The sequence below is a fragment of the Chelonia mydas genome, chromosome 16 (assembly GCF_015237465.2).
Source record: "Chelonia mydas isolate rCheMyd1 chromosome 16, rCheMyd1.pri.v2, whole genome shotgun sequence".
Classification (NCBI taxonomy): domain Eukaryota; kingdom Metazoa; phylum Chordata; order Testudines; family Cheloniidae; genus Chelonia; species Chelonia mydas.
Window position 1 is genome coordinate 11,661,429 of NC_057857.1, and position 20,350 is coordinate 11,681,778.

General features: G+C 42.4%; 1 protein-coding gene across 6 annotated transcripts in view; it reads left to right on the forward strand.

The window, feature by feature from the left end:
• The window catches only part of LOC102932197 (collagen alpha-1(XXVII) chain B), a 299,945-nt gene that overhangs the window by 120,026 nt on the left and 159,569 nt on the right, over positions 1-20,350 (forward strand). For all 6 annotated transcript variants that reach the window (XR_006286160.1, XM_043530414.1, XM_043530416.1 and 3 more), the window contains 5 exons: positions 2,568-2,621; positions 4,689-4,742; positions 13,741-13,785; positions 14,633-14,686; positions 19,451-19,495. Coding sequence is in view for 5 of the 6 variants with exons in the window: in XM_043530414.1 (XP_043386349.1) it covers positions 2,568-2,621; positions 4,689-4,742; positions 13,741-13,785; positions 14,633-14,686; positions 19,451-19,495 (252 nt within the window). In the remaining variant the exon portion in view is untranslated. The remainder of the gene's footprint in view (positions 1-2,567; positions 2,622-4,688; positions 4,743-13,740; positions 13,786-14,632; positions 14,687-19,450; positions 19,496-20,350) is intronic.

The following is a 20,350-nucleotide window of genomic DNA, read 5'->3' on the forward strand; positions in this document are numbered from 1 at the left end:
CCCCCAGAGAATTTAAACTGTTGTTTATTTCTCAAATATTTGTAATACTACAACTGTTTACATGAACCTCTTGCCACTTTGCAACAGCAGGTGACTTCATGTCTAATTAGTGAGGATGATGATAATCTCTCAATTTGACATGGACTTCTGTTGTACTAAAGACCATGCTTGTTGACTTGCTGATGACTTGATAAAAAGAAAAGGAGTACTTGTGGCACCTTAGAGACTAACAAATTTATTTGAGCATAAGCTTTCATGAGCTACAGCTCACTTCATCGAATGCATGCAGTGGAAAATACAGTCGGGAGATTTTATATACACAGAGAACATGACTTGATGTAGATCTGCCCATGTCCTAACAGCATTCAGTGTTGGGGGGGAAGGGTTTCTCCATCAGCCAAACCATGTTTTGTAAAGCTGTGTAAAAGAGAGAATCCCCATTCCAGGAACAGCTATCATCTGGAGGCCTTTTGGGCTGAAATGTTAGTGGCTCTTCTGAATTAATCTTCATTTCTATAACGATACAGAGAGGATAAATTTCCTTTGGGAGTGTGGTTTGGCTCTAGAAACCTTGATGTTTAAAACACTGCTAGTAGTCGGATTTCTGGGCTGGCGTATTTTAATTTCACAGCTCCTGATTTTTTACAGATAGGAAAAAAAACTTTTTTCCCATGAAAAGGGAAAACAATATGGCCTGTTAGAGCAGGGAACTGAGCATCAGGACTCCTGGGTTCTATTCTTGGCTCTACCACTGTCTTGCAGTGTGATTTTGGGGTAAGTCAAGCTCCCTGTGGCTGAGTTTACCCACCTATATAATGGATCTAATAGCGCCGACCTCACAAGCATGTTGTGAGGCAGGGTCTTGGAAAAGTGCTTTGAGATCCTCCAGTGAAAGGTGCTGTAGAAGTGCAATTAGTACTTAGTTTACATTACTCTAAGTGATCAAGCTAAGAAGATGTGACTGGGAAGGAAACATAAAGTAAAGACATCTGCCTGCAGGAAAAAATGCTGCTTTTGCAGAATAAAAAATGCTCCACATTCCATGAGGACACTTACAGCAACCATATTAATATGCTCCCAGCAATAGCAGGTCCTATAAGCAGCTCAGAGGCCTGCAAAGGAGGATTCCACAGACAGAAAGAAACTGCAGGGACGATAACAGCTGCATGCAAAGTGAGATTATCTGCATGACTTAATTTACTGTTTGGCAAACCCAGAACTCTTCATTCAGAATTTGTACAGATACATCTGCATCAAGTCAGCAGTGCTCTCTACAGTCTACGTCCAAGAAGTCTCTGACCAAACCTGTCGGCTTGTGGGGGACAGAGGGAAAGGGAGATTTACACTGTTTGGAAGTAAGTGTCAACAAAAGCCCGTCACAGTGAGGCTGGAGGAATAGCTGCTCTTCTAGCTGGAACCGGACCATGATGCTGTTAATGAGAAACACTGGTTAAAAATACTTCTTTGCAACTTTCATGAAAGGACCTCAAAGCACTTGACAAACATTAATTGACCCTCACAACTGTCCCATGCAAGTAGGTAACTGATGCCCATTTTACAGATGTGCATACAGAAGTTGTGACTTACTTAAGATCACAAAAGGGAAGAAATTATAGAGGCATAGCATTGAGACTTCTGAGTGTTAGGTACCAGATTGTAGTAGAGATACTAGACAGATCTAAGGTTCTGCATGTGCTAAAGCCTACCTGTGACATGCCAGAAGAATCTAGTACGTTCCAACCTTTTGCTCTCACATGCTCCCAACTAATTCTCTGTGTCCCATTTGGCCAGGCCCCACCTGCTAAGATTTCAGGCTGGGTTTTCCAAAGGAACCTATTGGAATGAGGTGTCCAAATCCTACTGAAATTCCAGTTGGGACCTGGGCACACAACTCCCTTTGGCTCCTCTGAAAATCCCAATCCTAAATCCCTGATTTCTCTGCAGGAGCAGGAAACCTGCAACTTGAGTCACAGCTGTGAGAAGGGAAAATTAAGAATACCACCACTTAAGATACAATGGGCCTCTTTCATCTGCCAGCCGAGAAGCCCTACTACTGCTCTTGAGTCTTGCCGCTGCTAGCTCCTAATTAGTATACTGTTCCCTCTGGTTTCATCTGTCCCCTACAGTTAAATCTGGAAACAGCATCTACAGTAAGTTGCTGACCCGTACTACTTAGCAGTAGCATTGGGCTTGGAGTGTTGTTTTGTGATGGTAATTTATAGGGGAAAAGTGGGGGTGGGGTGGATGGGAAATCACAACTATCCAGTAAATATGGGAAGGCATGGCATTGCTTTCTTCCAGATATTTCTCTAGTTATTTTAATGCAACCAAAAATAGTTTAAAACATTTAGTGCTTTAGCAGCAACAAACAATTTAAAAAACCAACCCCAGCCGATGCACCAGTAAAGTGGAACCATATAAGAAAACTTTCACAGGTGTGGGAGGAGGGAATGAGAGGAGGCACAATAAAATAGTTTTAGAATTTAAAGGCTCCGTTCAAACAAGACCAAATGTATAAAATTATATCTCTTCAAATATTGTGTCATGAGTTTAATTCCTTGTTTCAGGGCCAAAAAGGGGATCCTGGGCTGTCACCTGGAAAAGCTCGTAATGGAGAGAAGGTAAGCATCATTTTTATTATTTATTAGACAGAGATTGGGGCCCCGTTGTTCTCGTGGCTGTCTATATACCTAACAAGACACAGTCCCTGTTCCAAAGAGTTTACAGTCTAAGTAGAAAAAGCCTCAGAGGTTCCCACTTTATAGATGGAGGGGACTGAAGAATTAAGAGATTGTGTCTGCACTTCAGCTAGAGGTGTGATTGCACTTGTGTAGGCATACCCATATTAGCTTTAATCTGGCTATCATGGCTAAAAATAGCAGGGAAGACACAGCAGTGCCAGTGTCAGCACAGGTTGTATAAATGAACCTGGGGGAACCCTGGGTATGTACCCATATTCCCAGCCCATGCTGGGGTCTGTGATTTGCTCAAGATCACAGAGGGATTCTGCAGCAGAGCTGGAAACTCAGCTTGGATCTTTTGATCCAGTGGCTTAACTGCCAAACCCACCTAGCTGTCTGGGTGAGGGGGAGAGATTTATCTTGATCATCGTACTCAAAGTAGGTTGCATATACTCTGACCCTGGTGTGTGAGAATGGATTTTTGTTTCCCCCACTGAAGTCTAATCATCAGTGCAAACCATGCAAGACCAAAATGTACAGTCTAATTTTTGGTTTTAGCCTTTGTTAAGGATCAAGGGGTTCTATTGCTAGACCTTTTCAATAAATTAAGATCTGAGTTTTTGCTGTTTCACATGTGAATTGGTTTTTACTGATGTCTGGTAATAGGGGCTCACATAAATACTGAAATTAACAGAGGAACAATCAGAGTTGCCTAATGTGTGTATTGATTTTGTTCTTTTATTAGTGCCAGCACACTTCCTAGTTCATAACTCATGTCCAATGCATATGAACTTTTTTTCTCTCCCTCACACATCATGAGACTTTTCCTATTCATATACGGTTAATGGAAAGCATTGGCCATGAAGGGACTATTAATTTGAAGCCAGGTGCCTTTGGGCCATAAATTAAGACACCCAAAACCAGTAAAGATGATGAAGTTGGAAAACACTGAAATTATTCTTTCAACTCAACAGCATGAGGTGCCCTTGACATTTTTCGAGTTGCTTTAGAATGGGTATGACATGGAAAGCATCTACCAGAAAGACATGTAACAGTTTTCTCACAAAGTATGCCTAGTGTAAGCATGAGTAAGGCCCAGAGTATGCTTAGCCCATGTTAACAAGGCCTGATGGTATTTATAGAAATTCAGAGCTTTCAGCAAGAGTTTGGAGTAATGCCTAATTCTTCAGCTACTTATGCCAAACTCATGTTAAATAAAGACTGAAATAATCAGTGACAGTCGATGCTAAAGTCCTAAGAGTTCGTTGAGTCTAGTCAGAGAAAGCCAAACTGTACTGTAAGTAAGGAACCGGATGTGGTATGTAAATAACTTGCACCAAAGGACCTGGTCCATTCTTAAGATATTTCTAATACACCAATCGGGGTTGAATTCAGTCCTTTCCCAGGAGCACAGGCAACCAACAAATCTCTCCTTCTAAGCAGCCAGGAAAAGATCAGCCAACATTGTGTATACGAGGAAAATAATTTTATTCTTAGAGCTATCTGAGACTGAGTTGGAGCAATGGGTTGAGCCACTTTGGTAGTAGTAGGGTAGTTTATGAACCTGGCTCCTGGATTTGACAAGTGGAAGCAGCTGATGCCTGTTGTTCATGCTGCATTTAAAAGACAGGATTCTGCTATTTAAAATCCTCCAAAATGCAATTGCAGTGTGCAGCTTAAGGAGAGAATTGAAAAGAGGGCTCACATTCTGTTGGTGAAAAACTGGAGTCCCCACAGTAGCTGCAGCTAATTCACCAGTTTACTGTTTAGGTGAGCCAATTAATAAAGAGATGGTGAATTTACAATTATCTTTTAATGGCACTTTTTTTACTTCTATAAATTCTTTTTTAGTGGATTTCTGAGGAATTAAGAATACGAGTCACAGATACCAGCAATTCAGCCCCTGTATTGTGGAATCTATTCTATGACAAATAATTTCAATAAGACTATACGGCAAGTGGGAATAAAAGCAGCTGAAAACTAATGAGGCATGCTTGTGTTTTACAGGGAGACATGGGTTTACCTGGTTTGAGTGGACTTCCTGGACCACCTGGTCGGAAGGTAAGCACATTTCCATTTCTAGTGAATTAAACCAATATTGTCAATAAATAACTGTAAGTACCCTTCTCAAGCATCTTTTACCCTAAAATTTCAAAGTGCTTTCAAATATTTTAATTAAGCCTCAACACTCAGTGTCGGGGAAGCAAGTTGTTGTTTTTGTCTTACAAATGGGTAAATTGAGGCACCGAGATTAAATGACACCAACGAGATCACGTCAGAAGCAGGGACTAGAACACTGGAGTTCTGACTCGCATTCTGCTTTTCTAGGCACTGGGCTAGACTGCTTTTCTGCCCTCTGACTCTGTGTATTGACCAGGAAAAGTGTCCAGGCTTAGGTCAGGTTTAGCTAACACATGCTAGCCAAGTCATTCTAAACTTGGTCTGTCTTAGGTCCTTATACAGCCCACAAAACTGTAGAATCTGACCATCTCACAAATTTTAATGTATTTATCCTCTCAGCATGCTGTGAGGCAGGACAGTGCTGTTATGCCCATTTCACCATTGGGAAACTGAGGCACAGAGAGGGTAAGTGGCTTGCCCCAGGTCACACCAGAAGGCTGTGGCAGAGCAGGGAACTGAACCTGGGTCTTCCAAGACTAGCACCCTACCCATTGGAACATGCTTCCTCTAAATGCAACCCTCTCCTAGGGTGTATGCAGGCTACCATCTTTATTTCAGTTAAAGCTGATCATATTCTAGTGTGGACAGGAGCTATATTAAGGTACCGGTTTAGGTATGGCTTAGTTAGTGCATGTTATCTGAGCCCACTAAAGCCTGATCACATTTTCTGGTCAAGACCAACCCATATGCATTTGGAGAAGGAGTTTCTTTCTCTCTGTATTTTGAATGGAGCTTGAAATTAACATGGATCTGCTTTGTTTGCTTCCATATATGTGCCATCAGGAGCACAAATGTCACCAGGAATGTGCATGGGTCTGAGAATGCCATCAAGTGCTGGAGTGTGAGATTCCTCACTGCCATGTCCCACCATTGGTGTTTGCTTTCCCACATTAGTGCCCCAACCATGCTAGCACTATTAATTGTGTCCATGCTTCTAGTGGTGGCAAATTCCACAGCTTTGCATGAGTGTTTGTGGAAGCATTTTCCCCGCCCCCAACACAATTCTGTTTTTTGTTTTACCCTGCTGCAAAGAAGAATCAATCTAGTGTGGTGGGTGGAAAGACTGAAATAAATGGCTTTCAGGGAGCATGAATGAGACCTCTCCCAGCCTGGAGATGAACTACCCCCCAACATGGGACGCCTGATTGCTTCTTCCTTATTATTTGATACACTAATGACTTTGTGATACACTAATGACTTTGGTGAAAGTTTCAAAGTAGTAGGGATTTCCTTCCAGGTTGCTGATGTGGAGCAAGCTCTGCTGATAGTGGCTGGAAGCTCTTCAGTGGCTTATGTGAAATGGGTCTCAGGGTCTTCATTACCATTCCCAGATGGAAAATATTGACATTGCAAAACTAACCATCCTAATTGCCACCCTTTTGATCATCTCAGCAGAGAGGTCAAGATGTGAATGGGTCATTGAGAATGAATTGTCCCTCTCAGCAATTCCCTGGCCCTGTTCCCCACATGGGCATGGGCATGCACACAAACACACACCCCTTCCTCAGTATAGGGGCTGTGGCCTTTGGAGTAGAGTGAGGTGGAATTTTTTGATTGAAACTTTTTTTTCTAGAAAAAATGCAAATTCAGCAACCCAGAAATATTTAGCAAAGTAGTGTTAATTTCACCTGGTTGTTTCAGCTGGGCATTGGGAGGGGGAAGGTGGGGGGGTTTTTTTGTTTTTTTTTTTAATTTAAAAAGTGGAAAGATTTCCATTTTAACTCTTCTAAACGAAACGTTTTGCTTTCAAATGACTTTTCATTTCTAATTTCCTTTAACTTTTTCAGTCCAAAACAGATGCTTGAAATTGAACTAAAACATTTTGTTCAACCCAAAATTCATTTTTATGGAGGGTTGTTTGGTTCACCAGCAATTCAAAAACAAAAAGTCCATTTTTTTTTAAAATTTTTTTTTGCCCTGCTTTAATTTGGAGAACTTTCACTGTGGCTGCCCACCTGTTCCTGTTCTGTCGCTAGAGGGGTTCAGACTCCAGGGCTGTCACTTGGTCCCCTTTCATCTGCAGTAGATTCACAATAGGGGGAGCTGTGCTTATTTATCCTGTTCCTAAATACTGGGGAAAGTAGGAGAGGGAATGGAAGTAGAAATCGCCTGCAGGGGGCAGTGGTGCTTGTTCCACTTGAGCTGTTGAGTAGAGCCAGGCAGTGGACCGACTGGGGCTTAGCTAACCCCCACACTCAGCTTTCTCAAACTGGTTCTAATGAATTAGGTGCAAAGAACACAGTTTTCTTAGCATAGCAGCTCATAAAACGAAGCCTCGCGGTTTTGATCAGCAAAATGCAATGTCAGGACGGAATGGGCTTATGGTGGAAAGAATGGAGCAGGAGTAGGAGACTAAACAAATAGACCCAAAGCCACTGCACAGGTCCCACACCAGACTTTGGAAAACCTGAAGCACATTCAGGGGTGTTGCGGAGGGGGCGGGGGAGGAGGTGTTTCTGTTTCTTCAAGGGTACGAGTAAGTTGGATTGTGGGATTTTCCTTCAGTGCAGCAAAAAAGAGGAACTGGCTTGGCAGATGCTTTGGTGCTGCCTGGATTTTATTAGCCTTCTAAATTAAGAAAACTTTTTAAAGCTGTTGGAGAAATATTTGGAAAAACAATTTTTAATCTGTATTCCTTGCTGGCATCTCCCCAGTGAAAATACCATGGTGTTTGGCTGCAGGCAGGCAGCCCATTTAGCCTACAAGAAAATGGCAAAGTCTTGAAAACTGGCATAAGCAATGCAAAAAGGTACTGTCCTTCTTTGGGACAAGTCAGAAAAGAGCATCATGCAAGGGGTTTGGATGGAACCCCATTCATATCTGTCTGTAAACTCTCTGTGTAAGAACTTCCAAAGAGACAGAAGTTTCCCTCATGGGTTTCTTTCTCCCACAAACATTTTTCTTTCTGAAAGAAGCAGTTGGCTCTGCACTTTTTGAGATGGAGCCGCTACCAAAGGCCTGTAGTTCCGTATGGCATGGTTTGTACCATAAGCAAACATGTACCATGTAAATTCACACGCCGTCTATTCCTTTGTAGGTTTGGATACTCTGGTCTCTGAGTGCCCACAAATATTTTTTGCCTTTGCCCAGCTACAGGGTATGTGAAACAGCTGTTCAAACAAGGGATACCAAAAACATTGGTGTGGTCTGAGAGAGAGACATTGCTCATCCACTTCACAAGGAGTGAATTTTGTTTTTGCTGAACAGCAGTTCTAGAGAATGGTGGCAGGACCTGAGGCACCAGAAGGGAAGTGCATTAAAGAAAACTAATAGCTCATAAATGTCTCTTGGCGTTTGGCGGTCGGATGCAGAATATGACCATCTTGCAAATTGATTCTACTGAAGTACTGTGCAACATGTCCTGAGACAGAATGTTGCTGAGGACAGAACAGCTGCTAATGTAGTTGAATGTAAGGCTGTGCCTGATTGAGAGGTATTGAAAGAGTGAGTGACTCACCCAAGGTCATGCAGTGAATATAAGGCAGAGCTGGGAACCTGAACCCAGTTTACCTGGGTTGCCAGTTCAGGGTTCCAGCCTCAAGACCATCTTTCCAAATAGGCTGCATTCAGTGGCCTCTTCCAGCTCGGCCACTGCCCAAGGTCTGCTTGCTGAAGCCTGTCTGTTTCCCACAGAAATGCGAACTGTCATCGTAGCTATGACAGTGTGGATTATAAACATTGTCACAGCTGAGCAAATCCTTCAGTGAAGTGTAATTTCCCCTTGTAGTGACAGCCCCTTGTGTTTAATCGCCCTGTAATCATCAGGAAGTGTTTGGACAGGAGAGCAAATGTAATTGTTTTCATACACTCTTCTCTGTTATTTCAGTGCTATTTAAAGAGTATTGCAGCAGGTAAACACTTTCACATACCAGCCAGCCTTAAAATGCGTGAGCTTTTTCAGCCCCTAGCTATGATTAACCTCAGACAGTGGTAATCATCAGTTTATGTGAAGAAACACATTTTAAATACCCCCGAGTTAGCCATAAATAGTGAAGAGTATATTTAATAGGATGCAACAATAATATACGGTCTGTATATTTAACTTGAGAGCTATTCACTTGGCTTTATATATAAAAACATCATGATGCATGGTGCAGACTTTAGCTCAAGATCTTCTAGTCTCCAGATCTTCTACTCATGCTGTAATTGGGGCTGGTAGGAAATCTTATGAAGCAATCAAATTCCTGGATCTGCCTTATCTAAAAGAAGCTTTCATGCTTCTTGATAATTTTTTTTGAGGGAAAGAGGAGGAGCTAAAATGTTCCTTATTTTTCTAATGTAATCTCTCTGGGGGGATTCTTGGAAAGGGATCTTGATATGAATGTAGCTCAGAAGATCTGTGACTTTTTGAGGACATCTTTCTGTCTGTAAGGGATGTCTCCTCATAGCATGAACAATGCTCTTTGATTTTTCTGACCCCAGTGATAGGCTCTGATTTGGATTTGAAATACAGAAGTCACTAACTCTCCTGTGCCTCCATAGATTCTGATTCTAAAATCTAAATCAGGTCCTTGATGTGATCTTTAGGTGGGAGATCATTTGTTTTTATGCCTTAGGCATAGATTTCTTTTGAAAGGGACGTCTCCCACATTTAGTACCAACTTTGTTGCTGTTTATTATCTGTAGACTACCAAATCTGGGCTTGGCAACACATGAGATATATAAATAATGACACAGTCTCTCCCCCAAATAAGCTGACAGTCTAAACAAGACAGAAAAAGGGAAACTCTTTTTTATTGACATGAAGTGATTTGCTATCTCTCGGACAGATGGACTTCCAAGTCCCAGTTTAGCTGCTTAGATCCCAGAGTTTTGTGCATCAAGAAACTTTTAAAAGAGGAGCAAGAGTCTGCGCTCAGATTTGTTTGAACATCAGGAATCCAGAAACTTTAAATCTTGACCTTTGCAGCTATGTCTTCTGACAGAGCCTATCTTATGGAAAGGACTGAAAAAGGGCCCTTTTATTTCTCTGGGATAGGGAAGAGGAGACAGTCTTCTAGTATAATTTTTGGCTAGCTGTTCAAATCTCAGAATGGTTCTTGGCTGATGGCAAGTTGAAAGCACATTTCAGGTACCCAATCTGGGATTCCAAGACACTAGCTTCAGGGTATGTATATGAAGATGCTGGGCAAGGAGGTTGTTGTACAATACTTAAGCAGCCAGCTCTTTCATTTGCCACCTATGGCACTGCCTTGCTCTTACCTCTGGATGAAGTTACTCATTCACTTTAAGGTGTGATGTTCCCATTCATGCCAGCCCTGTCAGGAGAAGTGGCTGGAGCGACTGATTACATATAGAAGCAAAGATGTTACATTTTGATATGGGGCTACCTGGAGGCCTCTGGAATCAGTTTTGGCTCCTGCTGTTTTTCTGACACTGCCAGTCACAGTGACAAAGCACTGGTTCCCGCCGAGTGCCCTTTGCAAAGTGACTGATGTCAGATGTGAGTCCAGGAATCAACCACAGACCCTCTATGCCTGACTGAGGTGAAAGTCCCACATCCTCCAGGTCCCCAAGGAGCCGGAAATAAAGATGGAGGGCAGAGCCAAAAGAGAGGAATAGCCTGGTGTGCTCAGTGGAAACCAGTAAGCCCTAGAATCTTTTCATCGCATTTGTCTGATCAGTAACCCCCCCTCCCCCTTACCTCTCAACTTGCCAAAACCCCAGTATGGGTACATGATCTGGGACAAAGATCTAAAACTAGCACAGGTTATTAATGCTACGGCATGGGGAAAAAAACCATCACACATCGCTGATAGCTTTGTGAACTGCAATCTAGTGTCTAACCTCCCATTCCCAAATCAAGACGCTACCAAAACACATATCTCAAATTTACTGCTGGTACCCTTGACCCCTCTCGGTTGAGCTTCAGGGCCTGATACAGAGACAGCAGGGTTAACTTCTCCCTGGGCTTGGCAAGGGCATAAGACTCTCCCTGCTCATTTAGTCCTTGAGCTCTTGGTGAGTTGAGTTTACCATTTGCAATGTTGGCTTTTGTGATCTAGACTCTGCTTCACTAGGAAATGAATGGAGACAATGCCAGGTTGCCAACAGCCTTTGGAATGCGACAACTTTTGGTCACTACCTGCTTGGAGATCCGCGGGTGAAAAGCACTTTATAACATTACCTGAGCCATCAGGCCTCTTTGTAATTCTCAGTATTATGATCCTGATCCAAAGCCCACTGAAGTCAGTAGAAAGACTCCCATTGTCATGATTAGACATTGGATCAGGCCCAGACCCTATGTTAACTAATTATAGAAGGTTCAGCTAAGGCTTACTTTACCCACAGCCATTTGATCTTTCATTGAAGTCCCAGTGTGTGACTTTCAGTGGCTAGAGAGAGAGAGATGAAACACAGGATTGTGATGTAACAGCAGGATCAAGCACGAGAAATGGGGTCATGAGAGAGAGTGAGTGTTTCTTTAAGCCCAAATATCTGAAATAATGAGAGAAGAGGAACGTGAATGGGAAGTAGACATGGAACATTGTGAGGGCTGCGTTCCTTTGCCAGGGAGGAGTTAGGCTGCAGGTCCTAGAAGATCACATGGGAAAAATAAAAAGACAATTGAGCAGAAGCAAAGTCCAGTCACTTGTCTGGTGAGTGAACTGAAGGGCTGAGCACTTAGCCGAAAAGGGTACCATTGTGGCTCCCAGAGAGGGGAAAAATAGGCCACCTAATATGTTTGACTACACTACAGTGACATCTTTGGATCTCCAGTCCAAGACTGGATATAAAGTTATAGATCAGGAAATAATTAACCGTTATAACTCAGCCTGAAGGTATTTTTGTTGTTCCTATATTTTTATTTAAATGTTGATACTTCCCCCTCCCCTCCTCTCCCCGCCCCAGCTTGTTTTAAGTTACATTTTTCTATTTTTTGTGTCCTCCGTAGTAGCCCAATTATCACGTTAGTTCCTAATTAAATGTAATCTTCTGATGTGCTTTGCCTCTACTTTATGGAGACTAGTTTATTTTAAATAGCTACAGTAACATAATAAAGGGAGGCAAAGAGTATACAATCCAAGCGTGTTACTTGATATACAAAGGGAGATCTAAGTAAATCTGGAGAATGTAAACCACACCTTAAAATGAAGGGTCTGTTTGTTGGCAGTGAAAATAATAAACTCTTTTATCCTCTAATAAAAAGATGTACCACATAATCTGGCCAGCTGATTACCAGAATACAGTGTCCACTTCTGGTGTCCACACTTCAAAAAAGAGGCTGAAAAATTGGAATGGGCTCAAACAAGAGCTACAAGAATAATCTGAGGTCTGGAAAACCTGCCTTGTAATGTGAGATTTAAGAAACTCATCCTGTTTAGCTCATCAGAGAAGTATGAGATGACTTGATCATCTTTAAGTACCTACAGGGGAGAAGATGCCTGATAACAGCGGGCTCTTTAATCTAGCAGACAAAGGCATAACAAGATCCAAAGACTGAAAGTTGATGCTAGATAAATTTGAATTGGAAATAAGGCAAAATAAATAAATGAGGGTAGTTGGCCATTGGAACAATTTACCAAAGGATGTGATGGATTCTCCATCTCTTGGGTATCTTTCGGAAAGATATATGTGATAACTGAACCCTATGTTACTGGCCTTGATTCGGGAATTGCTGGGTGAAATTCTGTGGCTTGTATTATGCAGGAGGCTAGACTAGATGACCCAAATGGTCTCTTCTGGTTTAAAATCTATGGATGCAATCCTGGCTGTATTGAAGTCTGTTGCAAAATTTCCATTGATTTCAATACAGTCAAGATTTCATCCCATGAATCTGATTTAACGGGAATTGGGGGAGGTCATTGCAGGACATAGAGAATGTGACTAGTCAGGTAGATCATTTTGTAGATATGTTTTTCCAGCTCCATTCTAAGATTGAGCCCTTCCTAATGGATAATGTTCAGGTACAAACAAAGCAGCTTCATCTGTGATACTGAAAATCCAGCAGCGAGTGGTGGTTATTTGCATTGCAGTAGCATCTAGAGGCCCCAACCAAGAACAAGGATCCACTGTGTTAGGCGCTGTACACACACATGGTAGCTGACTGCCCTAAAGAGCTTAGTCTAAACGGACAAAAGGTGGGAGGTGAAAAGTTAGCATGAATCATAAAACGGATTTAGATTTGGAGGAAACTTCTCTATAGAGCTTTCATAGATTCATAGATATTAAGGTCAGAAGGGACCATTATGATCATCTAGTCCGACCTCCTGCACAATGCAGGCCACAGAATCTCACCCACCCACTCCTGCAAAAAACCTCTCACCTATGTCTGAGCTATTGAAGTCTTCAAATCGTGGTTTAAAGACTTCAAGGAGCAGAAAATCCTCCAGCAAGTGACCCGTGTCCCATGCTACAGAAGAAGGCGAAAAACCTCCAGGGCCTCTTCCAATCTGCCCTGGAGGATAATTCCTTCCCGACCCCAAATATGGCAATCAGCTAAACCCTGAGCATATGGGCAAGATTCACCAGCCAGATACCCAGGAAAGAATTTTCTGTAGTAACTCAGATCCCATCCCATCTAACTTCCCATCACAGGCCATTGGGCCTATTTACCATGAGTATTTAAAGAGCAATTAATTGCCAAAATCATGTTATCCCATCATACCATCTCCTCCATAAACTTATCAAGTCTAATCTTAAAGCCAGATAGGTCTTTTGCCCCCATTGCTTCCCTTGGAAGGCTATTCCAAAACTTCACTCCTCTGATGGTTAGAAACCTTCGTCTAATTTCAAGTCTAAACTTCCCATTGACCAGTTTATATCCATTTGTTCTTGTGTCCACATTGGTACTGAGCTTAAATAGTACTGAGCTGGGATGAGAAATTCAAACAAAGTTCTGATTATTTTGTTCTGTTACTCTTATATTTTTAAACAGGGATACAAAGGCTACCCTGGACCACCAGGTCATCCTGGAGACCAGGTGAGTGCCCCTTCCAGGTTCCAAGACTTTAAATCCATCCCTCTTTGTAGTTTATCTCTCATCTGCTAATAATCTGAAATCAGGCTGAGTCATTTACCAAGCTTTTCAGTGGAATCAAAGTGCTTTTTCGGAGCCAGCCTAATAGAGAGATGATTTATGCAGCTAACTCCCGTGCTAATTGGGAGTTATGCACATACATTAACCAAACATCAGTGGGGGCAGGGAGAAAGGAAGGACTTATTTAAGCTTCTAATTTATTTGCAACATTTATTGCCCAAACTTGTGCAAGTTTATACAATGGAAATAGGGGCAGATTTATACTCATTCTTTTTTCTTTACATTAAGTTTTCAGCTGGAGTTTACTAACTAACCACATCATACTAAGTACTTGACTGTAACTCACCTTCCACCCCCTTTTTTTATTTGGATAAATCTGATGTTTGCAGTCAAATAGCAATGAATGGCAAGGCCTGTTATAGATGATGTTAAAGGATATTATACATGAATCCATTTAGTTTTTAAAAAGTTTGGCAGAGCTTTCCCCCTAGTAAAGCAGTTCCATATGCCAGAGATATAGACACAGCCTTACACCTTCTCTTAGCCTCCTTGTTCCAAACTATCTGCAGGTTTCAGTGGAGGTGGGAAGACAGCAACGCTTGTTTTATGCCTAGATCCTATTGAGTTGGCTTCTGTAGCTTTTTCTTCTTCTTTAATTTATTCCTCTGCCTTTTTTTATCAAAATTTTTTTTCTCTTTATAAATCGGAAACAAGTTCATTCACAGCCTCCCACTCCCAAAATCTAATAGGCTGTAGCATTAACCTCACCTTTGTGTGCTTTTCTTTTAAGGGTGAACGAGGACCAGACGGGAGCCCAGGTGCCAAAGGTTATCCTGGCAGGCAGGTGCAGTAAATCTTACCGTGCTGTGCACAGAGTAGGGATTTGGGTATGCAGGTAGATATAAGCATACCCCACTAAATATGGTGCTCACGCCTTGGAATGTGTTGGCTTATTTTTGTTTGTTTTTCCCCCTTAGCATAAATAATGTGGTCCTTTCTGATTTGTTAGTGAACATTCAGGTTCTTAGAAATCGTTCTGTTCCTTGTGATCATTGTCTTTGAAAAACTAAAGCATACTCATTTGACAAATTGACGTGATCCCTGGAGAATCTGCTCGGAATATCATGGAGGTCCCATGCAGACACGATCATGGCAGGATCTGCACTTGTTGGAGACATAAACAAAGGAAAAACTACTAAGCATTTTTTGTTCCTTCACAGATATTAATTCTGTATGGCAGCATCTGTGCTTTTTGTACTAAAAATCCCCTGCAGATGGGAACTCTGTAGAATCTGTTCCATATAGCTTCAGTTTCTCCTTATAGACCTTATCTCTGGAACTATGCTCACTATGGGCCAGGTTATGCTCTGCAGCTCCCTGAGTGTGCCAGCGGGGAGACAACAAGGAGCCACCGTGCCCCTTCCTTCTGACCCTACACAAGAGCCAGGTGCAATGGCGGGTGCAGGAACAAGTCTTCTCTGTGGCCCCTGGAGTCAAGACATCTCCCTGCCCACTTTGCAATGCCTTGCACCCCAGGAATGGCCCAGGTGGGAGGAGGCTTTCATCCCTTAATTCAAAGGGAAGGAGTGCAGCATCTTTAACAATATTCGTTCTTTCAAGTGTCAGTCAGGCACTGGAGTTACACGTGTGGAAGAAAAATGAGCAAAGAACCTGGCTAGCTGAACATCCCTTCCCTCAGTTGCTCAATTTTCACTCTCTTAGCTCATGGGATGCCGTCATTTTAACCCGTTCTCCGGTCATCACAGTGTCTTCTGTGGTGGGCAGGATCTGAACTTGCAAGATAAAAACAAGGGAAATCTGGCCACATTTTTTCAGACCTACTTTATTAATCATAAAGAGATGAGAAGGGGGCGTATGCCTAGTATCCTAACTACCTGCCGTTTGCAGATCACTTTTAATACCTAATATCAAATAGGAGAAAAACCTAAGACAGAAGAAGTCTAGTGAAAATAAAAGATAGTGATTAAAGCCAGCAGCAAACTCTACCTATGAAGCTTTGTCTGCTCAGCCTTTTCCTAGAGGGACTATGGAAATTGGGTCAATCTGCTTTTGGAGATCCCTTGAGGAAGTGACTACTAGCTAGTCCCTCATGTGCTACTGTACAGCACTAGAGGACAATGGTTAGCCACAGGAAACTCACCCATGCTGCCTGATCCATAGCCCTCCACCTCCAGCATATTTACAGCCTGTCAAAGCAGAGCCACAATATAATCGCTAAACACAGTGGGTGCAGCTGGATATCGTTTTCTAGCGACGTGTCCACACAATCCCTGGTGAAGAACAAGTTCCCGCCACGATGCTGTGATCACCAATGTCACCAATCATTTAAAAACTGTAAGATGGCATCCAGGACACACAATCTTGCCCATTCTTAAAGTAGAAAATCTGCTCTCTGTGTCCTCAAGATCCAGTCTCTATGGCATGTGAGATCTGAGAGATGGGTCAGTAATTTAACCCCTGCAGAACCTACTCTCTCCCAGTAGCTGGCTGTATCCACATACTGGTAAATCTTCCAGCTCCCCTACAGACATGCTCACTGGACATTATATCATAGAGACTGGCCATGGATGTGAACAATGGAGGAAAATTCTTCCAGTTTCTCCTACGTCTTTTATCCAAATGCATCTAATGGAGACATCCATTTCCCTAGCCTAATAAAAATTCCATAGAGAGACACACTGTGAACCTGTTTGGCTTATCCTAGCAGTTCCTTTATAGCATGAACGCTATAGATGCATGGGCTACGGTGGGGATAATCCAAGAGCAGGAGTGCCAAATGTCTCTCTTGGACCAGGAGGGCCAGCACTCCACATCAGTTTATTTTTGCACGCCAATCTTGTCCTGCTGTGAGCTGCAGTAAACAAACAGCCCTGCAGCACAGTAGTAAGGTGTAGGTGGAGCTGACTGCAAAGGGGAATAGACTAAAGAGACAGAAGAAAACTGACTCTCTGGCCTTTACCCTCTAAAAAAGGTGCCAGAAGCCCTTTATGTGTGCAAAATGTTGCAGAGCAAAATAGACCAGGCTCAGGCACTTTCTTTAATAACTGCTCTGGAATGATACATGCTCTAGACTGCCTGGAATGAATGCGGAGAACATGCCCAGAGGCATGAGGCTCCAGCTGGAACTGTCCCCTGATCCTCCATCGCCGTGGCCCTGCTCCTGCAAAATTTTATTCACGCAAGGTCAGTCACCAAGATTTTGAAAAAAGAGTGCCTTAAAGCCAGGCTCCCAAGTCTGTATTTAGAAACCTAAAGAAGAGTCTGATTTTTCAAAAGCGTGGAGCAGCTAGCAGCGCCTCCTGCTGATTTGTAGAATTAGTCCCGTGAGTTAGGGTTTGCAGGATTGGGTCCAGAATGAGTCACACTCTTGTCATACAGGTATGAACACAGCCATGTATCTCAAGGGAAAAAAAATCCCAGGTAAACACTAGAAAATGCAATTATTAGTGTTGTCTCGTGGTTGAGCTTAATGTTAAACATTGTACCTAGCCCTACTGGGGGTATGTCTACTCTGGAACGGCAAGGTGTCATTTCCAGCTCAGGTCGACTTACCCACACTAGCTGATTGAACTAGTGTACTAAACAGAGAAGTGTAGCCATGGTGGTGGGAGCAGTGGGAAAGGTTAGCTGCCTGAAGTGCAGTCCCAATCCAAGACCCTAGCTATGACCATGGACAGCTGCCGCTCGTACTGCCATGGCTACACTTCTATTTTTAGTGGGTATGTCTACCCAAGATGGAAATTACACTTTCCAGCTCTCATGTAGATGTACACAGGTAGGCTTGTACTGTGTGATCACTTTCATATGACTCCATACAGATGCTGATTGTTAGTCTATTAATAATAAGGTAGTGCAGATATTAGATGAAACATTCTGCATTCATACATCTTAGGAGTGAATATGAACAACCGAGGGTTCGTTTAGCATATTCCAGAAATACAGTGCTGATAGCATTCTAGAGATACCCAAGTCTGTGAATCTCCAGCATAATGTACAGACTAATGCACTGGAGAGTACAATCAGTAGGAGAGATTGAGATATTTTTATGAACCTAAACGTGAATGTTACATTCACACCCTCTGCAAGGCTCAGAGAGATCTGTACACCAGAACATCATGTGAGCATGTGTTCATGAGTTCAACCAACATCCTAACCATTTGCGTTATGGTGAACTGACAAGGTTAGTGGATGCTGTTTAATGGATTCACAGAGTCTTCCTCCCAGTCAGATATTCTGGACAAAGTATTTGTCCCCAGGTACATAGAAAACAAAAGTACTTTTAAAATGCAGTTATGGTCAAGAAAGTGGCTCTGAAAAAATGGCACCTTCTTATTCAAGAGATCTGAACCCTGCGTGTTTTCAGTCAGTTCTCCCTACTGACTAAGATTTTACTATTTGTAACTTCTGTCAGCTGTGTTGGCTCTGCAGTGCTATGGGAGAGGGAGCTTGGCTCTATTTTGCTTCGTGCATCATAGGCAGAATTGTTAACGATGTTCCGACGGCAGAAATCTTCTACTGGTGATGATGTGTGAGCCAGAAAGAGCACAACTTGACTTTCAGATCCCAGGTTGAATATGCAGAGCTGACAGCTGAAGAAAAAATAAACCTGTCCTTTTTACTTGTAAACTAGATAAATTTGGTCTGGAAGCTGGTGAAAGGCAATAAACATGGAAGCTCATTATGCAATTTTTATAGGGCCTCTTTTCAGAGTACAGCCCGGCTTAAGGGAAGGGCAGTGGGTACAGAAATACAATGAGATGTATTTTGAATTCTTTCCCAGCTTCCAATGCTCTGGATAGAACCTGCCCAGTGTACCTAATTTTTACAGATGTCATAAGGCTTATCCTCCTTCACTTGAAGCCCAATGGTAATTTTAGTAGTGACTTCAAAAGGAGCATGAATGGGCCCCTCATCATTGCTAGAAAAGTGGGTGCATTGATTACAAGTCTTTCCACTATTGAAGGTAAAGAGGGTCATTCATGTCTTGGAGCTCAAAAATTTAAAATACCTTTTTAACCATATCCTGCATGTGCAACTGTGGGCCTGATCCACAGCCTGCTGAAGTCCGTGGGAGTCTTTCCATTATTTTCAATGGGTTTTGGATTGGGCCCCATCTACAGTCCCCTCGCAGGAGTTAAGGTATTTTTGACATTGCAGTCAGCTGCCTTCTTGTCTGTATGATTCATTGGCGGCACACTCAATCCCACCTTTTGGTGAGTGCCACTGTCTACATGGTGTCACTTTACATTGCAACTAGCATTTGATTGCAATTTACTTGCATCCCACTATGTTAACCTCTCCAGTCTTTATGACCAGAAATCTCCATTCTAGTTCCAGTGTTCTGGGTCTCAGAGAGTGAGCTCCTGTGTTTTATAAGATTCCTGTTTTGCAGAGTCATCAATTCACAACAATTAGGGATTTGTTCCTCTTCTTTCCCCACCCCTCATTCTCCCATATTGATACCCCTTGGGATAGTTGTGAAATCATCAGAACCATCCTGGGATAGTGCTGTAAATATGGCACTGCTCATTAGGGTTTATATTAAAGCCTCTCCACATTTGTCTTTGTTTTTTCTCTTGTGTTTCAGGGTTTACCAGGACCAATAGGTGAAGCTGGTCCAAAAGGCAGTCGGGTAAGTGAGCCATTTTTTACCTTTTTTCTTTCCTCTCTCCCCTGTTCCATCCCCCAGTATCTGTCGCTCCTTGTGATCAACTTTGCAACCCTAATATAAGTTTCTTATTTTTATTACGTAGAGCTCATTAATTAATTGATGCATCAGTAAATCCCCAATTGGTTTAAAACTGTACCAAAACCAACGGAGCAACTTCCAAGTATTGCTGTGCTGCAAAGTCAACCCTTTCAAAGTCCAAAGAATTGGAGAGGAAACAAATCCAAATCCCAAAGGATTGGTCTCCCTACAACTTTGGTTTCAGTGAGGCCTCTCTAGCTTCATCAAACACACTGGTTCAGCCACTCCAAATACTTTGAAGAGGGGTTCTTCCAGATGTAGGCTGGTCCTGAGCTTTATAAGCAGAGAAATTTGGAATTGATTTTACATCTTTATGCATCACAACAAGCCAACATCTTGAAGCCATATGCAAATGAGAATATTAATATCCCTGCATCTCAGCTTGGGTTTGCTCATCAGCTCAAGCTCTGGGGATTCCTGCTGACTGTTGAGGGATGAATTAAGAATTAAAACTGCATTTAATCACCTTTTGCTCTTCACCTACAATTAGAAATCCATAGTGATCCTCTGAGCCAATAAAAATGCTCCTCTCCTGACCATGTGGTCCTTTCTCCATGAACAGTAAATGCTACCAGCTGGTTTCCATCACTTGAAAAATTGCAAGCAATAAACAAAAGCTGACTCCATAGCTAACTTTATTCCTGTGGTAGGGAAAGGGGTGAGGGGAAGCATCAGCTACTTAATGTACTCCGGTAGACACAGATCTGTGATAGCACAGCTTGCTTCTCTCACTTCACT